Source organism: Trypanosoma rangeli (genome assembly GCF_003719475.1).
Source record: "Trypanosoma rangeli strain AM80 chromosome Unknown Tra_15.4_contig_00397, whole genome shotgun sequence".
NCBI classification, from domain to species: Eukaryota; Euglenozoa; class Kinetoplastea; order Trypanosomatida; family Trypanosomatidae; genus Trypanosoma; species Trypanosoma rangeli.
Window position 1 is genome coordinate 2,450 of NW_021706140.1, and position 13,720 is coordinate 16,169.

Sequence of the window (13,720 nt, forward strand, 5' to 3'; positions counted from 1 at the left end):
GGCACTTTGTGTTCTGTGCAGACCTTGCTGCCTGGCGAGGTAAATCTGGCTTGGAGAGATAGGAGATACCCGAACTTTTCTTTGGTCAACCACTCTCTTGGTTCTTTTGCGGTGTGCTCGGCCCTCCAACCCTGGTTTGCCTACAGCCTCCTATGATATAGACATTGGCGCCATCCCATTTAATATGGGACACCTTTAGTTTTTTGCTTTGATACTTTGTATTGTTTTGCTTCGGCTTTAGACACTCTGCACTCGGACGCAGGAAGACGTCCCTCAGAGAATGCACATGACGATTTCTCTACTTCCATTGTCGATTAGAGGAGATATATCCGATAGGAACGTTACAGTTTAACTTTCACATCCCTGCATGAAAGAGAGGGTGATGCGGGTGGTGTTATGAGCAAGGATGTGAAGCTACATGTGCAGGGGTAGAATGGTTACATGAGAATAATATATATATATATCGCTTTGGTGTTTTACTGTTTATTGATACATGCTCCTGCTGGTTTGCTGGGGTCTACTGTGCTCCATGGTATAGGGTTGCAGATTCAGGATTGCGCGCGTTAGGATGGTGAGGCAGCTTTTCGTTTTTAGGCAAATGTGTCTTTAAGTGTCTGTGAGCGCATGGGAGGTGCTGTTGTTTTATACGAGTGCTGCTTTATTGGGGTCATTGGTTTTTTCTTCCATTTTAAATTTTTATTTTGTAAAATGTTTTTTTTTCTAGCTATGTGCATCAATATGGTTTTTTGTTTTGCTTTTATACAGTGACTTTTGGTTAGATGTCTCTTTTTATTTGTATTTTTCTTGCTTGTTTTTTTTTAATGTTCTTATGTTTCTGTGTAAGTATGGCGACGTCTGTGGTGGTGTGTGATGTCTGCATTGTGCCGAAATATGTCTTTTTTGTTTATAGCGAGTTGTGTTGCCATATCTCTTAATTTATTATTATTATTATTTTGTGGTTTGTCAGTAATTTTTGTTCCATCCTTGTCAGGTGAAGGTGTTTGCAATCTAAAGATGGGACGAGGTTTTGGGAGGGGGGCGAGGGTTGCAATTGTGACTCATGCTCAAGTGAAAACAGCGGGCAAAAAAACGCCACGAGGTCTTCGTGGATCACGACAGAAGAAACGCCGACGTTTCCAGCAGAGACACGATGAACAAGCGAAATTAGAGGAATCTCTTGGAATGAGGCAAACAAACGCCCCAAAAAGCGAGAAGCCTTTGTCGCAGCAGGTGGCAGGTATCCAGTTCTCTCATGTTGTGAATAAACGACAGAAGGGTTTCAAGCAGCTGCGACGACAAATTGTGGATAGCGTAAGGGATCTAAGAAGGCGACACGCAGAGAAGAAACGAAAACAAGCAAAGAAGAGCACCAACTCATCTACAAATTAACTCTGCTAAAATGCATTTTAGCAACATTTTGATCATAGATGTTGTATGCTGCAAATGGGGAGGTTTCCCCTGTGATTGCAATGGATAAATGCAAAATAAAAGAACAAGTTGAACTTCTTCACCTGTTTTTTTTTGTTACATTTGAAGATAAAGGGATAAGAAACTAAATACTAACTCTAAAACAAACAAACACATACAAATAAACAGCAACACCATGTCCCAGGGTGTTGAACATAGCAAGCAGGAAGCTGACTTGAAGGCAGATAAACGAGAAAAACTAAGGAGAGGACTTGAGGCCCTCTTTGCCGCACAAAACACTGGTGCACATAAGGACTCTGATGAGGATAGCGCTGATGAGGGCCACCCAGCAGTCGACAATAAGCGACGAGAGTCTCAGACGGCCACAGATACATTTTTTAACATTGACACAAACAGCACTATTATTGAGGTTAATAACGTTCGATTGTTTTCGTTGGATGAGTTGGAGTTGGACAAGTTGACTAATTGTGTTTCTCTTTCTCTTCGGAAGAATCTTATTCACGAACTGACTCCGTTCCCAGAAGAACTTGCGGGCCGCCTTCAGGATTTAGATTTTTTTGACAACAAGATCCGCAAGCTGCGAGATTTTTTTTCATCTGTAAAATCTATGGGAGATGCCCCTCTGAAAAAAAGTGTGTTGGGGGCCTTTGGGCATCTTACCAAGTTAGATTTGAGCTACAATCAAATACGGCATATTTCAGGGTTAGAACCCTTGGCGCCAACATTGAAGGAACTGTATCTTGTGGAAAACAAAATAAATGAAATTAAAAATTTGGATTTACTTACAAACCTTGAGCTACTCGAGCTAGGGGGCAATCGAATTCGTGAAATTGGACCAGGTTTGGCGAACCTGACAAAGTTGAAGCAGCTTTGGCTAGGTAAGAATAAAATTACATCTATTGGAACATCACTTCAAACCTTGGTCTCCCTGGAAATTCTTAGTCTGCAGGCGAATCGTTTGACCAGTATTGAGCCTGAGAATTTTTCCAGCCCTGACGCTAACCCATGCCTTATGGAGGTGTACCTGTCCGAAAACGGCCTGACGTCGATTCAAAATCTGCAGTACCTTTCCATGGTAAAGATTATTGATTTTAGCTTTAATCCAATTTCCGTTATAAATGCGGACGTGATAAATCCCAAAAATATGCCATTTCTTGTAGAATTTTGGCTCACCGATGGAAAGGTTGAAAATTGGGATGAAGTAGGGAAACTGAGCGGATTCAAGAACAGCTTGAAGACCGTTTACCTTGAGCGAAATCCAATTGAGGAGGATAAAAGATACCGTGATAAGGTGTACATGTATTTACCTTTTTTGGAGCAGATTGATTCGTGGCCAATCGTAAATAAAGGTAATCTTGAGGCAGATCGAAAGCGGAGGGCCTAGGGGATCGTCTCACCGCAAACTCTTTTGTTTCTCTTTCTCTTTTTCTTTCTGTGACTTTTTTTTCATTATGCTTATGTTTCTTATATCCCTTTTTTTGTCTTGGGGTTTGACTCGTGCTGTTGTATTGTCCTAGTTGAAGATAACCGCAGACGACCAGTTTTTTTTTTTTTTGCTTTAATCTGGGAAAGCATCTTGACTGCAGGGAATGGGGGTATCTTTTCCTATGCATTGCCGTCTCTCTGTATGTATGTGTGCGTCCGTGTACATTTGACGCCGTGGTTGAATGTGCGCCTTCTTTTTTTTCTTGGTCTGCGTACTGTCTTTGACGCTGTGACGGATTAGTATACGAAAAAAGAAAAATAATAATAATAAGAGGGGTGCTACGAAGGGAAAAGCAAGAAGAACAACATCAGAAACACAAAAACAGTCAATCAAACAATGCAGCAAGTCCCTCCTGAGCTTAAAGCTATGAATGACCAGCTGCAGGTTATTTTCAAGGGTAATCAGGAGCTGGGTGCCAAAAAAAGTAAGCTAATAGAGGCTCGCCGACGGCTTGGTGCACAGAAGAGCGAGAATGAGATAGTGAAGGATGAAATAAATAAGCTAGAGCCAGAATCCCGGGTATATAAACTTATTGGTCCTGCTCTTATTCAACAAGATCAGAACGATGCCAAGGCGATTGTCAATAACAGGCTTGAATACATTAATGGTGAGCTAAAAAGGACTGATGTTTCTATTGCCGAATTAGAGCGGAAGGAGAAGGAGACTCAGCAAAAGGCCGATGAGTTGTTCCGCAAAATGCAGGCAAAACAGGCACAAATTCAGCAGCGACAACAACAACAACAGTAGCACGGAAAAACCTTTTTGTTTTAATGGTAAGATACCTGAGGGTATTTACCTCCTTTTATTATTATTATTCTTTTAAAAGGAATATTATGGTGGTGAACCCTTTTGTTTTGCGTTACATACACCAATTTTGTATCTTTTGCGCGTTTTTTTTCCTTTGCGGTGGAGAGAAGACACATGCACTTTTCATTACATCTTGTAACATTTATCTGTCTTCGTATCTATCTATGCATGTGTGTTTTGTATTCCTTTATTTTGAGTGTAGTGAGCTTGATGGAGGGCCAGAAACAGGAGTGGAGTAGCACCCATGCCCAGTTATGGACCTCTTTCAAGAGGTCACAAAGGAGGAGTGACTCGGTTGAACCCAATTCTAATGTTAGTATAGAAACAGTGACACCTGTGAGCTCCGTCTTTGAGCAACACCCTATGACCGGGGATGGTGTGGCTTCAGCTATACTGCATGAGGTCACGAACCGAACACGTCGTGATGAACCAGTTTTTTCGGAGAAGCTAGGGGATCGTATTATTGGGCTTATCGAAGATGGCAGGACAGACACCCTCGTTCGTGAGTTATTAACCGCCATTATTCATTTAAAGAATCGCGTTGAGAAGGTGAATAATGAGGCTATTTATAGACAGGATTCACTTATGCAAGTGGCTAACGAAGCACTGTTGCATTTGAGTGGTCAGAAACACGTTGATATTACACCTGAAGAAATGGTTACTGAAGGCACTGAGGCCCTTGGCGTTATAGAGAGTCGTTTTTTTGCAGTTCTTATACAGGTAGAAAAATGTAAAAAGACAATAAGGGAAATTGTGGAGAACAATGGCTTGGATAATACATTATCTAGTGGAGCTTCAATGCGAGAGATGCTAGATGCGTTATCTTCCTCTAAAAGCCTTGCATCAAAGTTTGAGGGCGTTGATAACAAAGGCAACGCAACACTTTATCAGCTAATGAACATACTTGGGCTTCCATCGGGCACTACTTTGGATCAGGCGCCAAATTTAACATTAAAGCTAATGAAGGAGTTGGAAGCTCTCAGATTAGAGAATCACACAAATTCTATGCTCCTGCTTCAGTATGAACGGGCAGTGATGGCTAAATTTGCTTCATGCGGTGTCATTTCTCCTCCTACAGTGGAACAAGAGAGAACAACTTTGACTTCTAGGGGCGATTCCTTCTTTACACACGCTGACGACCAATGGATTATGGATCACCTGAAAAATTTGGTTTTGGTTCTGATGGAAGTGAATAAAAATCTTCACCTAAACGTGATTCCCAATTGGCTTTTGGGAAAACCTACAGAAGCCTCAGCGGAAGCCATTTTAAAATACATGCGTACTGCTATAGATGGCGCCAGAGAAATGTTACTTATTTTAACAGGAGATATACTGGAAGCGAGGCAGTCCCTTCTCAAAATGACACAAGCTTTGAGTAGTGATAGACGTAGTAGTAATGATCCAAACTGGACAGCTATGAAGGAGAAGTCTTTTCTGCAGATTCTGCATGGGTTGGAGTGCATTGTTGCGGCTCAAGCTGAAAGAGAAGATGTGGCAAAAGCTTTTTTGGAGACGTCCCATGAGGAGACATTGAAGGCGATGATGAGAATTGCGCGCTGGTTGCCGGAAAAGGAACAAATACAAACCATGGAAACACTGAATGATGTGGACCGTTTAACGGATTACATGGAGGATGCGGTGAGGTCGCTGGTCGTGGCATCCACTGCTCAGGACCCAATGCTTTTGCGGGTGGAAAAATTAGCCTCCCAGATTGCACGTTTAACGGATCCAGTAGATGGAGCGGCGGGGCCCAATATCCTCGATCAAGCTGCCGCCGCGTCACTTGTGGACGCAGCAGAGGAACTGCGAAGGTGGGCAGCGGAAAAATCTGGGGCAAGTAGAAGAACAGAAGATGCCATCATTCAAGAAAGCCTACATGAGCTTGCGCAACTCCTGCCGACTGGTTTACCTCCTACTTGTTCGGTGGGAGACGTTCGAATTGATCCTCCGGTGCACAATATTCTTGATATGGTACACTTGCTGAAGCGAAGACTTGAACAGTGGATTCAGGAACAGCAAAAACAGCAGCTTTCCGGGGCACACAGTCGTTTAGAAAAAACCCGAGTGGGGGAGGTTGTACGGGAGCGCAGCAATCAACTTGTGAGGATTACGAAGGAGATACTACTGAGTTCGGGAACCTCAAGTGACGTGGAAGGGATACTCGGCGCAATTTCAGCAGACGCCTTGGAGGGCCCCGGGGCAGCGTCTAACGGTGGCGCTAGCGGCGGTGGGGCGGGAGGCGCAATTTCCTCCGTGGTCGCCATGTTTGATGACCTTGAGGAGCGCTTGAAACTCGTCAAGCTCCGCCATCATCGCCTGTCTCAGGCACACGCGGCCGATAGGGTTCGTCTGGACAACTTGATTCAGTCGAGCACCACGCACACGAGACGGTTTTCGCGTATTTGTTCCTCTGTAGGGTCCATTTGCCGTTTGGTGGGCCTCGAACACGTTGCCGTTCGGCTTGAGCAGGAGCCCAAGGCGGAAGCAGCGTCATTGTCGTCGTCTCAGTTCGTGCTCCGTCCTGGGCAGCGAAAGACACACATTGTCCAGCCTCTCAGTGACGCTGACATTCTTGAGACGTTAAACCTCATCGAGGAGCTTCTGAAAGACAACACGGCAATAACAGAAGCCGCACAACAGAAGTCCGAGTTACTTCGCTTGAAGCAGGCGGAGGAGCAGTGGCAGGAGGAAGCTGGCACATTCCGTCAGGCGATGAAAATGATTCTACTGCGACTGGCGGAAGCGGGAAGACGCGTTAAGTCTGCCCTCTTCATGTTGGGAACGGATGAATCGGCGGAGGATGAGGTGGTGGAAAGTGTCATACGTGAACAGCGGCGAAGCTCTGACGTCGAAGCGGGGGCAAACCATCTTGACGGCGCGCAAGGACAACAACAACAGCAGCAACAACAGCGCGAACTGCGACAGCAAGAGGCCAGCGAGGAGTCACTGGCGTTGTTGTTGCAGAAGTTTGGTCGCTGGGCAACACGCCTGCAGGAGGCAATGGAGGACCACCTGTACACGCAGCAAAAGTTGAGTAATTATTTTGCCGATGTGCACTGCTTTTTCTGCTCAACCACGCACGCCGCGGTGGTACAAAACGCGACTGATGAGAATCTTATAGATATTGACACTACGCTGATGCAGTTTGCTGATGGCATTTTACCAGTGCTTGATCGCGTCATTGCTGACGCAAAGTCCACCTCAGGCAACACCAACACTGCTGAAAAAGGAGGAGGCGGAGGAGGGGGGGAAGATGGAGTGCGTGCCAAGGCTTTGACCACGCTGCTGCGGGACGCTCCAATAAACTGCGTGTCACCGACGAATCACCGCCTGATGCGTCTCTACGAGTCTGTGGGGAAGCTCCGCACCATAGTGGATGGTCTGTTGAGTGTGCGATACTTGTCGATTCCGTCGGCACGCCACCGACGCAGCGGTGGTGGCGCGGATGAACTGAAGTTTGATGATGCGTGGGGTGACACCTACGTGGAGCTGGATGTCGGAAAACTTAAGGGCACCGCCACGACGGAGGCAGGGAGTAGGGACGCGCCGACGGTAAGCGACGATGCGCTCTTCCGCACGGTGGAGGCGAACATTCGAAGCGTCCATCAGGCGCTTGGCAAGTTTAGCACCAACTATAAGCTCGCCGTCATCTTGGTGCAGAGGGACACCGATATGATGCAGCAGTTTATCGCCGCCATGCTGGAGCCGTACTCGGAGCTTGACGTGGACCGCGTTTTTAAGCAGGACCCCGTGGTACTGAAGGAGATGTGTACGCTGCTCACCGAGCGCACCACGCGCCAGCGTGGCTGCTACTTCTTTAACCGTGTTGGAGGTGAAGGCCCCTGCTTGTGGGCGACGGCGTTGGAGCAGTTGAGCCTGGGTTTTGTTGGGATTCTCGAGAAGCTGCGAAAGCGCACGCAACTGGCGATGGAGCTGCGAGACATTGTCGACGATGTTGTTGATCTTTGTGCCACCTACGTAAACTGGTTGGAGGTGAGCGGGGAAGGGGAAGCCGTCGCCGCCCGGCACCCGCTGCCGCCAGAGGTGCTTGGGGCCTGCGTGCGTGAGACCGACGACGCGGACGCGGAGGAGACTCCGGAGCGCTCAGCGCAGCATCAGCAGCGAGGGAACATGAAAGTTGCAAAACCACCGCTGCCGCCAAACTCGCCTCAGCCAAAGGTGTCGCACTTCCTGGAGGACGTGACGACTCTGAAGGTCATTGCTCACATGTTTCAACTGGTCCAGGAAGTTGCCAATAGAGGGAAGCGGGAAGAGGGCAGCGGCGAGGACAACGAGAAGGCGGAGGCGGCAAGTAATGGTGCTGGCGCTGGGGGATGGGAGGGAGGAGCACGACGCGATGGCAACTTGCAGCAGCTGGAAGAACAGGTACAGCTGCTGCGGGAGGCGGCGGCGGTGGCGGAGCAGCGCGCCACCTTGACGCTGGAGGATTGCAAGCGCATGGAGCAGGAACGAGATAAGGCGCTCTCTGAGGCCGCCGTCTCGCGGGCGGAGCTTCGACGCTGGAGGCGGAGTTACGGCATCACCGAGGATGAGGCGCCACCACCGCCTTCGCAGCAGAAGCAGCAACCACAACAACAACAGCCCCAATCCCATCAGCCTCCGCTTGTTTATCCTGCAGCTTTCACAGGGGAGGATGTCTCCATGCTGGCACCAGAGCAGCGTGCGCCGCGTTTCTCGCTGGAGGCTGGTTCCAGCGCCTCCGCTCCTGGCTCCCCTGTGAGGGAGGCTCTGCTGTTTCAGCTGGCGCAGTCGGTGAAGGAGCTCACGGAGGAGCTGCGTGGAGCCTCGCGCCAGGGTAACATTCCGTCCCACCAAACCACCACAGTGGGAGCCGATGGTGCGAAGGCGGAGACTTCCCATGAGGGATTCCCTCAAGCGCCAAGGAAGCAGCCACACCGCAACACGCCACCGCGCAGCTCGGGACTTGTACGGTCACCAAAGGATGCCATCGGCGCCGCTCCAGCGAGCGGGAGTATATCCCCGCGATCCGCGCCCTCGTCGCTGTTGTTGCCAAGCAGACGCGACAACCTCTCGCCCCCGGACAGGGACACTTGGTCGCACACCATGCAGCATCATCAACAGCAGCGAGCCGCACGGCAGGAATCTGCATCTGCGCCACGCAACTCTGTTGTTGTGGCGCCGAAGGGCCCAACGTACTCCTCGTTGGCGCATACCCACTCAAGTGCGGCATCAGGCGACGCACGTGGGTTTTCGGTGCCCCGGTACCAGCCGAATCACCACCGTGGAGAATTCTTCAACGAGTGCGAGGTTTGCTGCCGTCATCACTGCTCTGACCACCCTGCAAGGAGCGCCGCGGGCAGGTTTGCCCTGGCCTCATCTCGTGCCCATTCGCACACCCGTCAACTTGCCACCCCCGTCTCTCGCAGGTCACGTGGAGCGACACCATCGCCGCGGCAGCTGCAACACAAAGCAGGGAAAGCGACCACGCACCGTAGCCAGCGCGACCACTCCTCCTCTGCGCGACGGCCCGCTCGGCTTTGGACATCGTCCGCGCGAAGCATTTCCTCACCGGATGCGGCGAAAGACGGTGACACACGGTTCGCCTCCGCGCTGCGGGGGGACCTAGCAGCTGCCTCTGCCGCCCATGGCGATGAGGATCCTCACCATGGATGTGATTGCCGTGGAAGACTAGGCCCAACGCGACGCTCGCGCTCTTTGCTGAGCCCAAGCACCTCCACCGTTTTGTCGCCAGAGAGCGCCTCGGATCCGGCCGAGACCAGGGATGATCAATATCAACGGCATCCACCCGGGAACGCCGCCCGCTCCTTGACGGAGATGCACGGAGGTGAGGCTTCCTCCCATGGGGCATCGTTAAAGACGGTGGGACACCACACAGCTCCGAGGACGTCGCCGCATCGTGCGCGGGAGAACAAGGCCACCTGGATCACCGCTCCCAGTGCAGAGCGGCCAACACGGCGGCCCAACTCTTCCGCTTCTAAGCCTGGGACGAGGACTCCCCACAGCGTCAACTTGCGCTCGGATGCTGTGAGAAAATTGGCGGATATTGTTGCCAGAACAAAGCTCTCCGGCAAGGAGGAGTTATAGACACGGGGGCCGCGCAGCAGGGGTGAGTGAGAGACAGCGGGGGATAAAAAAAAAAAGTGTATGTGTCTGTGTGTGGGGTGGGGGGGGGGGGGGGGAGGGTTGCTTCTTCCTCGTTGCTTTTTCAATCCATGTCGCCATCCCAGTGGGCCGTAGTAGGTCTCAAAATAGAGACGGTGGGAGGGACGGTACCTTGAAATGGCAAGGATGTGTTGTTTTTGTCGCTCCTTTGCCCTCTCCTGCGGTTGTTATGGGTGCCCGTGCCCCTCTTTTTTTTCCTTTTCTGTCTTTTTGCTTGTTGGGCAGTGCGCGTGAGCGAGAGAGAATGTGTGTGTGAAGGTTTGAGAGAGGGAGAAGTAGGAGAGGGGGGAGCGCCGTGATTTTTTCCCTGCCCCGCATGTGGAGGCGCATGTTCCTTGCCCAGCCTCATATCGCACGAGCAAGTGCTTCTCTCCCCCTCCTCCCTCCCCCCTTAACGTTCTATTCTCGCCATTTTTACTCATTTATTTGCTTTCTCTTTTATTTTTGTTTTGCTTTCTTTTTTCTTTTTCCTCCTCGCATTGCAATGGGAGGGAATAGAGATAGAATAGAACGGAATGCAACTGGGAAGTTAACAGCGGTTTGCTCCGCTCACCCGCCCACCAACCCAATTCCTTTCTGCTTTTTGCGTGTGGCTAGACACGCACGCAAAGGAGATGCTTCCTACCCGCCACGGTGCGTGTGGGGCGGGCGGGCGGCGCGGAGTTGTGCCTGCATTGGCTGCCCACGTGTGAAGGTTGCCACAGAGCACCAAACTAACAGAGGCGCGCTTGCACCGTCTACATCCCACTCATTTGGGCGCGTGGGAGGGGGGGGGGGGGGTTCGAGGCGGAGACGGTAGAGTGTGTGTTTTGTCTGCAAGTTTTCCACATGCTTGGGCGGCGGTGGGGGTTGCCGTCTCATTGCTTTGCCTGCCGTTGTGTCGGCGCCCGCGCTGCTGTGGTGCGCCAGACGGCACCGCCTGGCCAACGGGAGCATTCTCTCCAGCATTAAGGGCATCGCGGACGAGACAAACGACCTCACCTCTAAACTCGTCCACGCCAAGCGGCGGCAGGAGGATGCGGTGGCGTGGGCCATCAAGGGGAAGGAAATGCTGGCAGAGAAGGCGAAGCGACAACTGTCGGAGGGGACGTGGCAGCAGCAGGAGAAGGAAAAAATTGAAGCGTATTTGAAAGTTGCGACAAAGTCGGGCGACGCGGCGTCGGCGGCACGACAGCAGATTGCAAAGGTGAATTCCCCCTACATCCGCTCTGTGGACGCCTTTGGGGAGAAGAGTGTGAGGCTGCAGCACTCCCTCGCCGGCCTGGCCGACAGTCGCATCATAAAGTGGTGGGATAAGTTGTATTGGAACTACCTTCGCTACGGCTTTACGCAGGAGCGACTTATCGCGAAGGACCGCTTTGGGAATAAGCTTACTGTGACCTGGAAGTTTCAAAAGGGGCGCGAGGAGCAGCGGCGCATGTACCGCGAGGACGCCAACAAGAAGCACCTGACGTACGGCTCGCTGGCGACTGATGGTAGGTTGTGGGAGCGGTGGATGCGGGGCCACCGCGGCGACCCGCCGAGCATCGCGGAGGAGGAACACGCCAGGGACTACAAGAAGCAGTACTTTGGTGCCATGGTGTTGGAGGAGGAGGAGGTGGAGGACGCCCTGATGCACATCATGGCGCACATGAATCGTTCGCAGCAGACCTTTCAGGAGCTTGAGGACGACCAGGTCTACGGCGGCGCCCACCGACCCACGGAACCGCTACGGCAGGCGGAGCACCACCCGGAGAAGGAGCACGCCGCCAAGGCGCAGGCTGGGGCCACCTGGACGCTCGGGTTTGTCTGCGGCGACCTTTTTTACAACAACGAAGGAGGTCGAGGTGATGCGCACGGAGCTCGGGCACGTGTTTCGCAACATGACGTGGCAGGAGCTTGAGTACAGGCGGCAGGTGCGGGTGAACAGACGACAACACCCGGTGCGCAAGCAGACGGAGGGAACCACGGACCCGAACGCGCCCGATGGCGAGCCCTTCGTCCACTAGTGGGAGCGCACCGACCTTGGCATCCCGTACCACGATGCCGTCCCGGACCTCTCCACGCCGGAGCTGGAGCGCCTGCGGGTGAAGGTGGACCAGATCGAGGACGAACGACTCGCGATAAGAAAGGAACTCGGCCTGACCGACCTCGGCGACATCCGCGAGGGATGCGACCCCATTGACAAGGCCGGCAGACGTGAGCCCTTTCAATCCCCACCCGTCTCCTCCCGCTGTCGGCCAAAGTGCTGGGAGGAGATGTGGGGTACGGGCGCCGGCAACAAGTGGTAGCCTCGCAACTGTACACTAGCAGCTCTCTGTGAGTGGAGGGCAAAAGGGAAGGGAAACGAAAACGGAAAAAAAAAGCTGAAATAACGCAAACAAACAAAACTACCCACTGTACCTGTCTCTTTCTGTGTGGCGGTGCGGGCCATAAGAATGACCTTACTCCGATTGCTTCCTGCCACGTTGCGTTTGCCCTTTCATGCATCCTAGTTAGCTTCATTAACGTCCTTTGGTTGTCTTCCCCCCCCCCCCCCTCCCTCCTCTTGTTCTCTCTCTTGTGGTGCACGCGAAAGTTGTCTGACACTTCCCACCCCCCGTGTGTGAGTGGAGCGCCGACGGCATCAGCGACGGCGTCGCATATGGACCTCCTCCGGCGCTACTCCCTGGAGTACCTACACGACGAGGACTTTGGTTTCTACTTCTGCGCCGTAGTGCTCCCGGCGACGCTGCTGCTGCTTGGTGCGTGCGCGTGGATGCACGACTCCTTCCGACGCTTTCAGCAGTACGGGGAGGACGCGCGGTGGGAGGCGAGGCGCGCGGCAAGAGCGAATCAAAACCAAAATAGCGGCGGACGTAACGGCAAGAAAGAAACTGGCTACACAATCAGCAGCAGCAGCAGCAGCGAATCTTGTAGCGAGGAGGGGGAGGAGTGAGAGGGACGCCGTAAAATAATATTGGAGGCCTTTCAAGGGCAAGTGGATGCCTTTGGCAAAAAGAGAGGAACTACAGTAACCGTCAGCCGACGTGTTGCAGTGACCTCCTTCCCGGCCTCTGCATAACTTTATTGACTTGCTCGTTGGCTGCGTGGAAATAAATGCTCTCCTGTGGGCTCGCCTTGAAACTCACTCCTCGTGCTCCATGGTGTGCGGACACCTCTCTGCGTTGTTGGATGTGACGCTATCGTCAGCGCTGCAGTCAATGACGCCGCCGTCACTATCTTGTTCCCCCCCCCTCACCTCCTGTTGTGTTTCTGTGGAATCGTGGTAATTTGTGGGTTCTCTGCGTCATAACTCCCGCCGTCACTTGAGCTTTTCTGGAACCGCCAACTTTGACTCTCTTGCTTGCTTTCTGAGCCATTTATATGACTATGTATGCATCTGCGCGTGCATGTGTCACCACCTCGCTGCCTCTCTGAATGTCTTTCTCTGCCGAAGCCTTAGACGATTCCACCAGCGCCACAGGACTCCAAGCAAATGCGCGAGGCACCACGCATCCATCGCCGCTCCTACCACCACCACCACTGTCTCTTTCTCCCTTTCGTTTCGTTGCTGCTGCTGTTGTGGCTGGCGCCCGCGCGGGCGTCGTCGTCGTTGTCATCATCAAATTTTTACGCGTCATCTGCAGCCCAGGAGAGCGCCAGCGGCCACAACGATGACAGCCACAACAGCATCAGCAGCAGCAGCGGCGGCAGTACAGAGAGCGAGAGCGGCAGCAGCAGCAGCAGCGGCAGCAGCAGCAGCAGCAGCGGCAGCAGCGGCAGCAGCAGCAGCGGCGGCAGCAGCAGCAGTAGCAGCAGCAGCAGCAGTACGGAGAGCGAGAGCGGAAGCAGCGGCAGCAGTGGCAGCAGCAG

General features: G+C 52.3%; 5 protein-coding genes across 5 annotated transcripts, besides 5 other annotated features; all 5 read left to right on the forward strand.

Annotated features, from left to right (window-relative positions):
• The first annotated feature begins 936 nt into the window (after positions 1-936).
• Positions 937-953: a microsatellite.
• Positions 954-1,568: 615 nt separating this feature from the next.
• Positions 1,569-1,595: a microsatellite.
• An 8-nt stretch (positions 1,596-1,603) lies between these two features.
• TraAM80_08292 (protein phosphatase 1, regulatory subunit) lies at positions 1,604-2,812 on the forward strand (the record flags this gene model as incomplete). The annotated part of the gene is made up of 1 exon (XM_029385044.1): positions 1,604-2,812. One exon carries the CDS (start codon positions 1,604-1,606, stop codon positions 2,810-2,812), a length of 1,209 nt encoding a protein of 402 aa, XP_029235127.1.
• A 19-nt stretch (positions 2,813-2,831) lies between these two features.
• Positions 2,832-2,913: a microsatellite.
• A 337-nt stretch (positions 2,914-3,250) lies between these two features.
• Positions 3,251-3,661, forward strand: TraAM80_08293 (prefoldin subunit; the record flags this gene model as incomplete). Its single annotated transcript, XM_029385045.1, has 1 exon — positions 3,251-3,661. The coding sequence occupies one exon, from the start codon at positions 3,251-3,253 to the stop codon at positions 3,659-3,661; it is 411 nt and encodes a 136-aa protein (XP_029235128.1).
• Positions 3,662-3,931: 270 nt separating this feature from the next.
• TraAM80_08294 (uncharacterized protein) lies at positions 3,932-9,808 on the forward strand (the record flags this gene model as incomplete). The annotated part of the gene is made up of 1 exon (XM_029385046.1): positions 3,932-9,808. One exon carries the CDS (start codon positions 3,932-3,934, stop codon positions 9,806-9,808), a length of 5,877 nt encoding a protein of 1,958 aa, XP_029235129.1.
• A 74-nt stretch (positions 9,809-9,882) lies between these two features.
• Positions 9,883-9,907: a microsatellite.
• Positions 9,908-10,934: 1,027 nt separating this feature from the next.
• Positions 10,935-11,768, forward strand: TraAM80_08295 (uncharacterized protein; the record flags this gene model as incomplete). The annotated part of the gene is made up of 1 exon (XM_029385047.1): positions 10,935-11,768. One exon carries the CDS (start codon positions 10,935-10,937, stop codon positions 11,766-11,768), a length of 834 nt encoding a protein of 277 aa, XP_029235130.1.
• Positions 11,769-12,754: 986 nt separating this feature from the next.
• Positions 12,755-12,773: a microsatellite.
• A 570-nt stretch (positions 12,774-13,343) lies between these two features.
• TraAM80_08296 (uncharacterized protein) lies at positions 13,344-13,720 on the forward strand (the record flags this gene model as incomplete). The annotated part of the gene is made up of 1 exon (XM_029385048.1): positions 13,344-13,720. A coding segment is annotated over one exon (377 nt), but the record flags the coding sequence as incomplete, so codon positions are not given.